General features: G+C 35.4%; 4 protein-coding genes across 4 annotated transcripts; all 4 read right to left on the reverse strand.

Moving 5' to 3' along the window:
• Window positions 1-422: 422 nt before the first annotated feature.
• LOC122834473 (odorant receptor 131-2-like) lies at window positions 423-1,460 on the reverse strand. The gene is made up of 2 exons (XM_044122949.1): window positions 1,308-1,460; window positions 423-1,211 (listed from the first exon to the last, which is right to left on the reverse strand). Exons 1-2 carry the CDS (start codon window positions 1,458-1,460, stop codon window positions 423-425), a joined length of 942 nt encoding a protein of 313 aa, XP_043978884.1.
• Window positions 1,461-6,677: 5,217 nt separating this feature from the next.
• On the reverse strand, window positions 6,678-7,725 carry LOC122834017 (odorant receptor 131-2-like). The gene is made up of 2 exons (XM_044122079.1): window positions 7,570-7,725; window positions 6,678-7,463 (listed from the first exon to the last, which is right to left on the reverse strand). Exons 1-2 carry the CDS (start codon window positions 7,723-7,725, stop codon window positions 6,678-6,680), a joined length of 942 nt encoding a protein of 313 aa, XP_043978014.1.
• A 1,723-nt stretch (window positions 7,726-9,448) lies between these two features.
• LOC122833936 (odorant receptor 131-2-like) lies at window positions 9,449-10,969 on the reverse strand. The gene is made up of 2 exons (XM_044121931.1): window positions 10,787-10,969; window positions 9,449-10,231 (listed from the first exon to the last, which is right to left on the reverse strand). Exons 1-2 carry the CDS (start codon window positions 10,967-10,969, stop codon window positions 9,449-9,451), a joined length of 966 nt encoding a protein of 321 aa, XP_043977866.1.
• A 2,648-nt stretch (window positions 10,970-13,617) lies between these two features.
• On the reverse strand, window positions 13,618-14,957 carry LOC122833937 (odorant receptor 131-2-like). Its single transcript, XM_044121932.1, has 2 exons — window positions 14,808-14,957; window positions 13,618-14,385 (listed from the first exon to the last, which is right to left on the reverse strand). Exons 1-2 carry the CDS (start codon window positions 14,955-14,957, stop codon window positions 13,618-13,620), a joined length of 918 nt encoding a protein of 305 aa, XP_043977867.1.
• Window positions 14,958-15,753: the final 796 nt, after the last annotated feature.

The raw sequence follows: 15,753 nt of genomic DNA on the forward strand, positions 1-15,753 counted from the left end.
CAATCATTCATAAACTGTACCATTCATGTATACATAGAACACTTTATTTCATTTAAGACAATTCCCATCTATGTTAATCAACACAAACAACTTTTATTTCAATATTTTTAAAATTCACATTGCATCTTAAACATGTATCTCTAGGTTCTAAAACTAAGAAGTATATCTGTGAACCATTGCAATACACCAAAGTTCAATTTAAAAGTCTATTTGCATTGAAAGACTGCACAGTGAATGAAAGTAGACAATCTTTCACTGATTCAAAGATTAATCTAATTTTGTTTCCTGTCAGACGTCCAATAATGTTTATTAGAGGTTATTTTTGTTTGAATCAGAAACATGCATGGTCTTATTTTACAGATGGCACAGTGTACGTTTTAAAATGATCAAATTTAAGATATCTACACCGACACAAGAAACACTTACGGATGTAGTTTGTTGGCTTCCCCGATGCTGCACAAAAGATACTTTTTCAAGTATTGTCTAAATGTGCTGTCTCGTACCCCGTACACAATAGGACTCACACATCTGGGCAGAATATGGATCAATATGTACCAAAAAAAATTTACTTGTACATATTGTGCAGTAGGCAGAAACACCAGCAACATTTTTGCTAAAGGAGTTACATATGTTAGCATACACAAAAGTAGCTGAAAACCATGAATCAGGATAGTATTCCTGGCCTTTACCATTCCCTCAGCTGAGTTGGCAGCATGAGCAGCACAAAAGATCCTGAGGTATGTAAATAAAAGTGTAAGCCAAACTCCAGATAAAAAAATTATATAAGAAACATCTCTTTTTTTTATGCTTATTGGGTGTTGGAAAACGATGTCTCTGTCACAAAATACTGTAGAGTTAAACAACCACAGAGGCTCTGTGGCGAGGATAAGAAAGATGTCTGGCAAAACCGTTGCTGCGCTTAAACCCCAAATACAGCCAATGAGAAAATATGTCCTTTTGATGGTGCACAGTTCAGCATGTCGCAGTGGGAAACAAACAGCTATATAGCATTCCACCGCCATCAGAGCTAAATTTAAAGGAGAGTTCACAGTGGTCAAAACAGCAAAGATAACAATGAAGCAACAGAAAGAAGTACTAATTCTGTAGAAGATGTAACTGAAAACAAACAAGCTGATGGATATAGTCAGCTGGATCATATCGTTCACCACCAGATGGATGAACAGGATGTAACGAGGATTCATGTAAAATGTCTGAAAGAGAAAAAAGAATACTTTAAGTGATTTTATTCTTTTAGTATGATTTTATTCAATAACTGCCAAAGATAGTTAAGGAAGAAAAAGGCTTACTTCATGTTTTCTGAAGGTGTGAATCAGTGTTCCATTAATGTAGTTGATGGTGATGCCAAGAGCCACTATGAGAACATTTTTGGTCACTGCAGTGCTGAGAGAGTCTCTATAAGTCAAGCTGCTTGACATGTTGCTGAAAGATGAGGAATTCATCTGGCAGATTCAATTTTTGCTTATATCTATGAAAAGATTACAACAAACAGCATAATTTACGTATAGTACAACATTAGTATTTTAAATGTTTGAATTTTAAAGGCACATAGTTCTTGTGCTTAACACAAGTTATCTCTAGAAGGGTTTAGAGAGTATTTACTGTATATAAATACTTTTTCTTTATTTTAGTTGTTATTGTTCTTACTATTTTGTATATGTTGTTTTATTGTTTTTTTCTGACTTTTTAACTAACAAAATAAAAATAAAACAAAAAGTAAGCAGAGCTTTGCAATCACATCATCTAGGACCTAGATGAAGAAAGGTAGATGCCGAATGCAGGGTTTTCAACAAAAATTGGACTGTTAAGTATTTATTTACTGAAGTGAGAGGTAAAGCCGTGTGTTTAGTTTGCGGGGAGCAGATCGCTGTGTTTAAGGACTACAATTTGAGTCGTCATTACGAGACGAAACACGGGGAGAAATACAAGAACGTGTCTGATGCTGAAAGGGCGCGGACGTCGGAAGCTTTGCTAGCTAAACTACAAAAGCAGCAAGGCTTTTTTACCAAGCTTCACACATCCAGTGAGGCAGCAACCAAGACCAGCTTTGTGATAGCTCACAAAATCGCTAAAACCAGTAAGCCATTCTCGGAGGGAGAGTTTATCAAAGAGTGCTTGGTGGACTCTGCAGCTTTAATATGCCCTGAAAAAAAAGAAGAATTTGAGAAAGTCCCGCTCTCCAGGCGAACCGTGACGAGAAGGGTCGAGGACATATCGTGCAATCTGGAGCTTCAGCTGCAACGTGAAGTGGCAAATTTTGACTTTTTCTCCTTGGCTTTGGATGAAAGCTGTGATGTCCGTGACACAGCCCAGTTACTTGTATTTGTCCGCGGGATAACGCCGAACTTCAAGATTACGGAGGAGCTGGCAGCAATGCGGTCGATGAAAGGAACAACTACAGGGAGCGATCTCTTCATGGAGGTGAATGCGTGTATGGACACACTGGGACTGAAATGGGACAGACTGGCAGGTGTCACAACGGACGGTTGTCCAAATCTTACAGGGAAAAATGTGGGACTTTTAAAACGTATGCAAGATAAAGTGGCTGAAATCGACACAGATCAGGAATTAATATTTTTGCATTGTATTATACACCAACATGTGTTGTGCAAGTCAGTGCTAAAAATGAACCATGTTATTAATGTTGTTACTAACATAGTAAACTTCATCAGGGCACGGGCATTGAATCACAGACAGTTTGTCGGACTTTTGGAGGACCATGAGTCTGAGCATAGTGACATCAGCTACCACACACCTGTCAGATGGCTCAGCCTGGGCAAAGTGCTAAAAAGAGTTTGGGATCTGAAAACAGAGATTCGAGAGTTTTGTGAGATGAAAGGCAAAGACATCCCAGAGCTCTCAGATGAGGACTGGATGGCAGATTTTGCATTTGCTGTTGATGTGACCGCACTGATGAATGACCTGAATACCAAACTGCAAGGCAGGGGCCTTTTTGTTCATGAAATGCACACCCTGGTGAAGGCTTTCATGAAAAAGATGCTGTTTCTTTCAAGCCAACTGGAGAGCAACAATCTCACTCATATGCAAACCCTGAAAGAAGTCACACCATCAGCCGATCACCTCCGCAGGTACTCATCCATGTTAGGAGCATTGCATTGTGAGTTTTCAAGGAGATTTGAAGATTTCAGAACAATCGAGGATGAAATGCACATGATTTCCTCTCCCTTTACCTGCAGTGTGGATAATGCACCCAGTGATGTTCAGCTGGAACTCATTGACCTGCAGTCTGATGCCGTACTGGCAGAGCTCTTTAAATCAGGATCTCTGCTGGATTTCTACTCTTCTCTCAAGGAGGAGAACTTTCCAAACATGAAGAGACATGCTCAGAAGATGTTGGTTCTCTTTGGCTCTACCTACATATGTGAACAAACATTTTCAATGATGAAGTTCATGAAATCCAGGTACAGATCATCTCTCACTGACGATCATCTGTCAGCTGTGCTTCGCATCTCAACCTCAGACATTCAACCTGATTTTGATGCACTCGTTAAAGCCCAGCAGAGACTAGATTTCTCGCACTGAACAAGAAAAAATAACTTAAAAATGTAAAAAGTTTTAAATGGTTGAGTTTTGCATGATTTTAATTGTATTGTGGTTATTTTTATTTGCATGTTTAGCGTGTTTTTATGATGCCGTTTTAGTGATTAATTGCCTTTCCCATTGTTTTGTGAAATTCGCTTGAATAAATTACATTTTTTGGAAGGCAACCTCATGTTTTCATTGCTTAATTATAACATATACTCTTACCAGCTTGTCAAAACAATGCTATTTACTGCTTTTTACAAAGAAGTACAGTTAATATTATGCAGAATTGAGATCAGCCTTTTGACCGGCCCTCCACAATATTTTCTGTTTCTCATGTGGCCCCATAGAAAAAATAATTGCCCACCCCTGATCTAGGTAGATTCCTTGAGTTAAGTTTTTTATTTATTTTTTTTTTTGCTTCAAGTGCAGTAGAAGAGAACTCCTTGACTAACTCTGTCAATTACTTTCCTGTTGCTTGTGGAGATCCTTGTAGCAAAACAGATGGTTATTGTACGAAAACCTCACTGTGGCCTGTTTTGTCATTGTGGTTAGGAAAAAACATTTGCTTGATGCAACATTGCCTATAATACTTAAGATAATGCACTACATAACTGATGGGCAACAGAGTCAGGACAGACCAGCCTGACATTATGGCACAACTCAAATAATGAATTAAAGTGGATTAGACCAACAATTCCATACATATGTTATGGCATATGATAATGAAATGCCATGTACAAATGCACTGATGACAGCAATAATGCAGAAAAGTATGCTAAGATTTTAGAGACAATACATTTTTTAATGGAGGGTGTTTTGTAAGCCATTTAAAATCATATCCTGTAAATATGACAAGAATTACATTGCTGTAGCAATATAATGTGAAAAGTGATGAAAGGTTAAAAACAGACTATAAAATATGTTTCAGTTGTTATCAAAGACAAGTCTAAACAAATTGAGTTTTACTCTTTAAAGAAATTTCACTCTCTTGGCTACTACTGGCCATAATAAAACATAGCAATTTGAATTTGTAATATCTTGAATGTCTTTAAAATTCATCACAATGAAAACCCATCCTTGCCTTTTTTAATTTATTTATTTTTACTTTATAGTTATTTGTACTATTCTTTTCTCTGAACAGAAAAACATGACAACACATTCAAAACAAAAAACATTATGTCATACAATTCACCATCAAGCAACTGAATCTGAAAAAAAATATTTAAGACATAAATATATTTACTATATACTATAATATAGATAGTATCATTTAATGCTGAAAACATAAAACATTAATATTTGGAGTATTTATGAAAGGTCCCTAAATATCTTTATTTTCCATTCCACAGCCATCATGCAGAAAATACAACAGCTGAAACAATAGAGCACACACGAGAAGTCCAAAGTTGTCCTACCTTAGATGTGTCACTCTTGCCAGTCATAAGGTTAGTATGAAATAGTGCTTTATATGAAGGTTCAGTCCTACCAAAATTGAATGTAGGTATAATTTTCTCCAGGGTATTACTTAAGTTGTCAGAGATAGTCAAGTAAAAACTGTGCAAACTCATTGCACTAATGGAGAGGTAGAAGCATCCATGATTTTCTTGTAATTTCTGTCTGGATCAGTACTGAGATAGGATTACACAGGAGGTTCTAAATTTTCTCTTTGAGTGTAAAAGTTTTTCAATCATTTTACTTCCTTTTCTTTGTACCTGATCAAAAGAGTATGATAAGCTGTAGATGCTGAGAAAAAGCATCTACAGCTAAAAGAAGTATTAGTCACATAAAGTATAAATAATATAGATGTTATCTTTGACCAGAACATGTCCTTCCCTCATAAAGAAGGGTTTTCAGGCATGTTTTTTTCAACATAGCTAAAATTATTGTGTTTCAGAGTGACAATGAAAAATTGATCCATTCACTTACTATATCAAGGCCAGGAGTTTTGTAATTCCTTTATACAGGAAAAAAAACCACAAAAAAACAAATCTGTAAGTTTTCATGTCATCCTGAAAACTAAATGAAAGGGAGTAGTCATATTTTGAAATGCAATAATTAAAAAATGTAAATCCCTCCTTATAAACATTCAAGTACTTCAGCTCTATTTTGATAAAGAAATAATTTTTCTACATAAAAAAAACTTTGTGGAACTTTTTATGTGGAAAAAAACGCTACATAAAAAGTTCTGGCACAACTCTCAACTCTCACATTTCGTTCACACAGAGGTGATAAGTCAAGTTTATTTGTATAGCACATTTCAGCAACAAGGCAGTTCAAAGTGCTTTACACCATAAGAATGTAATATCAAAATGTGGGAGTTTGTGATGTAAAATCCTCAAACAGGAAGGAAATCATGAGAAATTAGATAAGAGCATCAAAGGGCTTCAGCTGTTTTCCAGAGCTCTGAATGTTATTTTTATTATTATTATTATTTTATTTTTTCAAACATCACACCAGTTACAGGTTGTACAGGGTAAAATCATCAATGATCAGGGAGACATTTAGCTGTTAAGCAAACCCACCATCACAAAACAAAAATCTCCAAAATACAACCCTACTTATACATAAAGACCATCACTATTTAAAGTTTAGGGGGGTTTCCCCTAAAAAACAGTTACAAATAAATCTATATAAATTACTAAAGAAAATTATTCCGCACACATTCACTCACAACTCACTTCCAACTTATACAAATATTATACAAAACAACAACCAAACTTTCTGTCCACTTTAACCCTCAGCTTCACCTGGTGGTCCACCCCAGTGAGATGGATGATTAGGGAATTCCCTCCTAGTGAAGTCTGGCCAGGCTGCCATCATCTGTGAACTACATGAAGCTAGCCTTCAGGAAGTTGACCTCAAAGAAAGAAAAGTCAGCCTTCAAAATAAAAGCATAACAAAGCAAATTTCCTGGTGTTATCTGTAAATACTTTACTGCTAGTGGTGCTTTGCAGGTTCACATTTACATCACATTTTGTAATTATGCAAACGATCTAGCTGTAATGGTTTATAATTTTTATAAAGAATTTTACAATGAAGATAATATGCAAACAAGACTTTAATCTCATCTAAATTACTGCACAGGTACACTCTAAACCTCAAAAGATTCAAGGCTAAAGTTTGTTGGCTGCTCTGATGGTGCACAGCAGATACTTTCTCAAATACTGTTTGAATGTATTATCTCGCAGCCCATACACAATAGGATTCAAAAACCTGGGCAGTATCTGGGCCAATATGTACCATACAAAATATATATGAACATTATAATTTGGGAACAGAAATGACAGGGCGTTTTTTGCCATTGGAGCTACATATGTTAGCATGCACAAAAATAGCTGAAAGCCATGAAGTAGGACAGTATTCCTGACTCGTTTCACCTTTCCTTCAGCTGAACTAGCAGCTTGAGCAGCAAAAAATATCTTTAAATAAGTAAGGAAAAGGGTGAGCCATACAAGAGATAAAAAGATTATGTAAGAAGCATCCCTCTTTTCAATACTTATAGGATGTTGGAACAGAATGTCTCTCTCACAAAATATCGTGGCGTAAAATAGCCTTAGAGGTTCTGTTGCAAGGATAAGAAAGATATCTGGCAAAATTGATACTACGCTTAAACTCCAAATACAGCCAATGAGAAAATATGTTCGTTTTATGGTACAAAGTTCAGCATGTCGCAGTGGGAAACAGACAGCGATGTAGCACTCCAATGCCATCAGAGCTAAATTTAATGGAGTATTAAGAGTGGTGAAAACAGCAAAAGTAACAATGAAGCAACATAAGGAAGCATTAATTTTTTGGAAGACATAACTAAACACAAATAAGCTGATTGTTGTAGTCAGCTGTATCATGTCATTTATCACCAGATGGATGAAAAGGATGTAACGAGGATTCAAATAGAAAATCTGAAAGAGAGGAAAAAACAGCACCTTTAATTTTCTCCTTAAGCTGCTGATGAAAACCATTGGCTTCCCAACAATGATATTTCAGCATGTGATGACAAATGCTCACCTGGTGTTTTCTGAAGGTGTGAACCAATGTCCCATTGATATAGTTGATGGTGATGCCAAGAGCCACAATGATCACATTTTTAGCCACAGCAGAGCTGGGAGAGTCTCTATAAGTCAGGCTGCTTGACACAGTGAAGTTTAAAGATGAGGAATTCATCTGGTAAATCCAGAAAACCCTGCAGTGATATTTCTAATAAGAAAAATTATGGCCACTCTTCAGCTTTAATGTTTACACGTTCATTGTGTGATGCTTTCTATTTAAATTTTGTATTATTATTTTTGCTCAACAAAATGCAATGTTAAAATATTGATGACAATTCAAACTCTGTGTTCAAATTATTACACTCCCTTGAAAAAAGCCACTGAGGCTGGATTTCTCTGATGCTAAAAAAGTCAAATCAGGAAGAAAGAAAACAGAGGAAATAATTAACATTTTAAAAATAGACATGTAGGAAATTAAAGTGTGCTGCTTTCTTTATTTATATAAAGAACTATGGTCATCTAACAATCAGATACCTCTTAGACCATTCACTTTTAAGAAAACAATTTTAAAAACATATTTTGTTTAGAAGACATACAGAAAGTTTTAGAAGATAAATATAAGAGCATTGGATACTCACAATATATCTTAGAAAATATAGGCATTATGACAGCAGTAGTAGTAAAATGTAGTTTGAAATTAAATCTTTGTTTAACCTAGATTTTTTTATGCCATACCAAAATGTTTTTCATATTGTAGTTGCTAAAAATGGTGAGTACACTAGTGTTTTCTAGCACTGAAATTAGGAATACTTATGTATTAGCACACACTGGAAATATGTACTAGGTGATGTAGTGAATGTAAAAATGAAAAACAGCTCCTGATGTGGATGATGTATATAATTTTTATCAAAGAACTACTGCTGGTCTTTTGTTAAATAACCACATTAAGGACTAATAAAGTATAAAATGAAGTGTGAAACAAGTACATAGTTGAGAGGAGATATGTAAAAAGTGATCCTACCTCTGATGGATACTCCAGACTTCAGCTTGTCCAGTCTGGAACTATGTGAAATATGGCTGATGTTTTGTTATTTATGGCTGGTTTAAGGCATCCCAACATGTGATGAAGGTACGATTTTCTTCTGGGTATTAATTAGTTATTCAGAACAAACTTTTTCAGTATAGGGCAGTTATTTTGTTTTATACTTTATAAACTGAACCTACTTTTTATAAAAGCACATTTACCTGGCACACCAACAGACACTATAGGTCAAATATAATAAAAAATTGGGGGAGAAAAAAAATACAGAACTGTAGAAACGTTTGGGGGTTTTGCCTTCAGAGCTCCAAATTTTTATAAATATACTTATTTTTTGTTTTGATTTCATATATTTTTACTTAATCTGATTATCTGGGATGTTTTTAATAACTTATTTAATTTTAACTTACTAATTATTCATGGGTAAAAATAACACTTGCATAATTACAAATAGCATAATTTGTATCTATAGCCATAGAGCAAAGATTAGCCAACTTAATCCACAACGCTGATTTAAAAAAATGTTTCTTGATTCTGTCCAACAGAATTTGGGGCAACCCCATTTCCAGTGAAGTGTAAAACACAACTAAAAACAGAATATCATAATTTGCAAATCATTTCCAACCTATTTTAAGTTGAATTCACCTCAAAGACAATATGTTTAATGTATATATTGATCAAATTTATTGTATTTTTGCGAATATTAATTCATTTGGAATTTGATACCTGTAGCACATTCCACAAAGGTTGGGACACAAGGACAACTTTCACTGAAACTGGGAGAGTAGAAGGATGCCCAAACAGCACTTGTTTGAGCATCCACATGTGAACAGCTCTAGCCAATGCTTTTAGAGTTCTGTTAGATTTGTACCCTTGTTGCTTTTGCTTGGAAACACATGAAGTACTTTTTATAGTACATTCTGAAAGTCTTATCTCGTATCCCATAAACAACAGGACTTAGACAACGAGGAATAATCTGGATTAATATAAAAATAGCATGCTGTATGGATATGCTATGCTTAGGAAACAAGTATGTGAGGAGCTGCTTTAACAAAGATTGCATATACAGTGTCATGCACATCAACATCTGAAAACCATGAAGAAGAATAGTGTTTCTTGCTTTTTTTGCATCAGAACTCGCAGCTTTTGCCACAAACAAAATTCTGAAATAAGTATACAATAGAGTGAGACAAACCACCACCAGAAAAAATATGTGGGACACATCTCTCTTACTTTTACTGTAGCTGCTTCTGAACACTCTGTCCCTATCACAGAAAACTCTCATTTTCAAAAATTCCAGCTCTTCAGTAATCAAAAGAATAAATATATCAGGCAGAATAGTGAGCAAGCTTATTACCCACATAATGCCAATGGCAATGTAGGTTTTCTTAACTGTACATATATTTCCATGGCGGAGGGGGAAGCAGACGGAGATGTAACATTCTGCTGCCATGCAGGCCAGATTCAATGGAGTGTTTCTGGTGGTGAGAATAGCCGGCAGGAGGATGAGTACGCACAGTGAGACATAGATGGTGAAGTAGGAAGTGCCAAAGAGGTAGAGAGAAACGCTGAGTGTCAACTGGAGTGTTTCGTTTAACACCAAGTGGATGAAAAGGATGTAGCGAGGGTTGAACCTGAAGATCTGTGAAGTGCATGAGTCCAGAGTTAAAAGGCAAGGTGAAAACACTGAAAAACACACCTTAGTGGTATAACATTTCATTTTGGATTTAAAACTTAAAATAAATGGTTATTTCCCTATACCAATAATTCAGAAACCTAAACATTACACAATACATTAAACACCATTCTGTAGTTTGTTTTAATTATACAGCTGTACTGTCAACAGTTATAAAATATGGAAAAGAATATGCACAAACTCTTTCTGTTTGTCACCATGTCAGTTTAAAATGTCAACAATAATCACTTTTATAGCCCAATGTTGAGCATTGAAATATAGGGAAAACATTAAGTAATACTTTAAATAAAGAAAAAGATATGGATCATTTTTATTATGTTAGACCCAATTTGTAACAAAAAAGATGTGTGGGTTAGAAAAAAAAGATGATGAAACTGGACACATAACACCTTTTCTGTTCATGCTAGCAGAAAATCACTCTTCCACAGTAATCTTTCTACCTAACTACTGAGAAGCAAAAAATGCACACCAATAACAGACATTATAAAAGAATATACACACTTGATGTTTGTTGAATATGTGAATCATTAGCGTATTAATGGAGCAGGTGATGATGCTGAGTAAAATAACAACCAGACTGGCAATAGTAGCAGTTACAGAAAGCATGCCCTGATTAACTCCAGGTCCGGTCAGGTTGCCCTCAGTAAATGTGAAATTTGTGCCAGGAGCTGATGAAGAGGACATCTGATAAAACATAAAATTACAAAAGGCATAGTTTAACTGATCGTAAAAATATATGTGTGCATAAATCAAGTTTTAAGTTCCTGAAAAATAGATAGAAATCCTCTTCATTAAAAGTACAGACCTTAAAAGAGGCGTGTTGAGAGGAGTTTGTGTTGATGTGGGTGTTCTCTGTGTAATATTTAATAGGGTACTAGCCTGAGTATGTATTTGTGCATCGCATTTAAAACATACACACCTACGTATGTATCAGAGGTGACCAATGATGAAGGACTTACTTTTACCTAAGAGATCTTTCAATTTAAACTGGAAATAAGATAACAAAAAGCAATGATGGAAAAGATCAGTTTAATATAACTAAGACGCTTATGCTTACATATTACTTTTTAAATAGTCATGATTACAGAGCTTATATTACATTGTGCTTAGTACTTATGTACTATTTGATTGTACATACATAGTAAGTACAAAAGTACTTATGTACTTACTATTTTCCCCTTTTTTTAACTGCAGTTGAAGCCCAGCGAAAATAGAGATGTTTTCAGTCTCAACTTACATTCTACAGTGAAAGCTCAGTCATCTGAAGTCTTTAACCTAACTTTAGGGACAGACAACAAAAGTTGGTTGGCTGATCTCTTTTTTGCAATTTTGCAGTTTGCATGTAATTGTGAGAAACCAAAACAACACTAAAAGTTGCAGATGTCTTTAAGTCCTCAAGTTCAGAATCCCCACATTGGATAAAATCTTTTTTTTTTTTCTTATACCAAACCTTTCTTCACTTGTTCCTCACTTAGGAAGGATACAATACATTAAGTAAGGATAAAATATAATAAATAATCAATTTAGCTCTTAAATGTTTACTGTTGTTGCTTAACTCCTCTTTAATCTCTTTAATGCCAAATCTTCATACAGGATCTACTTGACAGATTCAAATAAGACTAATACTGATATTCTATTCTTTCTATAGTTTGGATGGCATCAATCTAAGGGATCATGAGTGTACTTGTGCATACGTAGAATTAGCAATCCTCTAGAATACCTCCTGGATTCCTTTTGTGTTGGACCAGATCCTATTGTGTTGGATGTAAAATTTGAAGGAGACCAGGCCTTAAGGCTTGGATTTTAAGACCCCTGTTTCAGTCTGTCATTAGTACTGTAACAGAAAATGTAATTTTTAACCTTTTTTCATCTTAATTTACTTAATTTTATTTCTTTATTTAATTTTAATTTTATCTGAATGAGGATTGATGGTGTTTTATGTAGATGAATGTTTTTCTTTAATGTATGCCACTGTGTAAGTGTGAAAGAGCCTGCAACTATGAGTTATTGATAACAAAATAAACTAGAAGTTTCTATTGGAATCCTTGTCAGCTCTCATTTCCTGCCATGCATATAGGATGTGGGTCTCCAACGAAAAGTCTTAACTAAACATTGTTCCCTCCAATGAGGTGAGGGGCAATTTTCTGACAGTGGGTAAAGATGTGGCTCTGTTGTCCACCTGGTAATGGAGGTAAGTTCAGACTTGGGGTGTGTTCTTTTTTGCTGTGACTATATAATTATGTGATCTGTGTTGTTCAGGGCTCTTCTACTGACTGTGTTGAGTTAGATGGGCCTTTGAACACTTTTGCCTTCGAATAAAAATAAGGACAAAGATTAATCTTTCTCTAGTTTTTGAAACAAACTTTCATTCTTTGATGACAGAAATTTCCAAATGCCTTAAGAAATCATGTTTACAGGTTTATTGAAAATTAACTGCTGTGTCCCCTGAAAAAGGTTTATAGCATCATTGTCATTTTCAGGAGGATTACTTGTATTAGAAAGTTCTTGTATCTCCTTTTTAAGTAAGGAAATATACTCCCCTGGATGGTTTACTGAGAGGACATCGCTAGTGGACTGTGGGTTGTAATCATTGAGGCAAACTGTTGAGTGAGAAAAGCTGAAGCAGAGTTCTGTTTGACCTCCTATGCCAGAGTGGAAGTGGGCTTTTCTTCAGCCATTCAGAAGTGAACTTACTGTCGTGTTTTGGATCATTGTCCTGCTGCAGAACCAACTGTCATTTCAGATTGAGGTCACAAACGGATAGCCGGACATTGTCCATCAGGATGTTTTGGTCAACAAGTTCATTGTACTTTCTTTCTCGTTTGTCCCTGAATTTCTTTATATCTCTGGTGTTGGTAGAGACAGTAAACACAGGGCTGATAAACCACAGTTATGTTCTAACAAGAGGGAAAATAATTTTTCACACAGGGCTATGTAGGTTTGAATTGTTCTCTTTTAGTAATAAATCTTCATTTTAAAAGCTACACTTTTTGTGTTATCTTTGGTTAATATTTATTGGTTTGATGTTCTGAAACCAAACTGTGACAAACATGGAAAAACTGGAATTCTTTTATCTATTATCTTTCAGGGTTGAGTATGTAACAATTTGGCTCTTTTTATAAAGGGTTGTATGAATAAATAAACATAATGAACATGCCTTCATTATGTTTAAATGAAGGTACAGATGGAGAAAATAAATTTAATTGCTTGCATCCTGTTTTACTAAAAAGTGCCCTTTTTTCATAAATACATATGAAAGAATTTTTTGAGAATAATTTTTTTTTTTTTTTTAAACTTCATTATAAGATTCAAAAGTATATACCCCAGTAATGTTACTGTCGGTTTATCTTATACAGTAAATATCCTTTTAGGTGCTTTCTGAACGTTTTGTCTCGTACACCATAGATAATTGAACTAATAAATCTTGGTATTATTTGGAACAATAAATAACAAGCAAACAGAGCATCTAAATAATAATCACGAAACTGTTGCCACACCATATCTTTTACAAGGGGTTCTGCATATGTTGCCATACACAACAAAAGCTGAAACCCATGGAGAAGGATTGTGTTCCTTGCCTTTTTAGCATCTTTACTTGCTGTTCTTGCTGTGAACATTATGCGGAAATAGATAAAAAAGATAATGCACCAAACTAAAACCAAATATACAATATAGGTAATATTTCTCCTCTCTGTAATTCTGGGATTTGGAAAAACTCGTTCCCTGATGCAAAACACACGTAATTTAAAATAGTCCTCTGACTGCGTAGCCAAAGTCATGAAGAGATCAGGGAGAACAGACACCAAACTGGTGGCCCAGATTAAAAAAATCAGCAACCGTGTTTTCTTAACTGTGCAAATCTGAGCGTGGCGTAGAGGGATGCAGATGGCGATGTAGCACTCCACTGCCATGCAGGCCAGATTTAGTGGTGTGTTTTCGGTAGTGAAGATAGCAATTAGTATAAAGAAGCAACAGACAGTCATAGGAATCATAAAGAAGATGTAGCTAGTGATGAAAAGTGCCACAGTCAGTGTCACTTGGATCATGTCATTGATCACCAAGTGAACAAACAGGATGTACCGGGGATTTGTGTTGAAGACCTAAAGGAACACAACAAAAATGGACATGTGTTAGTAGTAATAGTTATAGAAATCAACAATAATATATAATGATGAGTGACAGACTACATAATAAATTAAGTTTTATGCAATACTTTTGGAAAGGGACTTGAAATATGGTAAAGTTAAAAATGTGGCACTGTTCATTGAAACAGTACTTGTAATTAATAAATAATATTGGGTTAGACATTGGTTTTAGAGTTGCATTTGTATTTAAAAATATCAAATTTTCTAGAAATTCTCTATTGTTACATTTTGTGTGTTCTAAATCTAACTTTTGTTGGCTGAGCTGCTTCAACTCATGTTTAAATTACTATCTTCCTCTTTTCTTATTGTATTTCCTTCCTTGAATAACAAAAAGAATGCAGTAAATTAAGGCAGTAAATGTCATTAAAAAGTCTGACCTGGTGTTTAGAGAAGGTGTAAGTGAGTCCTGCATTCATGTAGTTGATGAAAATCCAAAGGACCACAACAATGAGGTTCTTAATCAAAGCCTTGGAGAAGGAATCCCCATATTGTACAACCACCGTCACATTGGCAGCAGACAAATTCATTACTTTAGGCCTGTAAAGAGAAAAGTATAAAGTATAATTTATTTTGCAGAAGAACTTTATCAATCAAGTTTATTTACACAGCACATTTACAACAACCTCAGCTGACCAAATGCTTTATGATAATTACAACATCATATGTGGATATATTATAAAATAAGAATTAAATTTAAGTTTGTTAAATAAAATAGGACAAAATTAAAATACCAATAAAGTAATAGTATGTATAAAAATCAAGACATACTTAATTTCAGGTGATGCAATTTCCCAAAAATTCAAAAAAGTACTATTTTCTTTTAACTGGTGTTGAAGGCCAGAGGGGGCTGCACAGTGGCGCAGTTGGTAGAGCTGTTGCCTTGCAGCAAGAAGGTCCCGGGTTCGATTCCCGGCCGGGGGTCTTTCTGCATGGAGTTTGCATGTTCTCCCTGTGCATGCGTAGGTTCTCTCCGGGTTCTCCGGCTTCCTCCCACAGTCCAAAAACATGACTGTCAGGTTAATTGGTTTCTCTAAATTCTCCCTAGGTGTGAGTGTGTGTGCGCATGGTTGTTTGTCTTGTATGTCTTTGTGTTGCCCTGCGACAGACTGGCGACCTGTCCAGGGTGTACCCCGCCTCTCGCCCGGGACGCAACTGGAGATAGGCACCAGCAACCCTCCCAACCCCATTTAGGGAAGAAGGGTGTAAAGAAAATGGATGGATGGATGGATGAAGGCCAGAGGGGAAAAAAAAATCAGTCTGGACTTAAACAGATCGACTGATAGAGAGAGCTTAACATACACAGAGAGAGGCAAAGCGCTGTCA

Source organism: Gambusia affinis, linkage group LG07 (assembly GCF_019740435.1).
Source record: "Gambusia affinis linkage group LG07, SWU_Gaff_1.0, whole genome shotgun sequence".
Lineage (NCBI taxonomy): Eukaryota > Metazoa > Chordata > Actinopteri > Cyprinodontiformes > Poeciliidae > Gambusia > Gambusia affinis.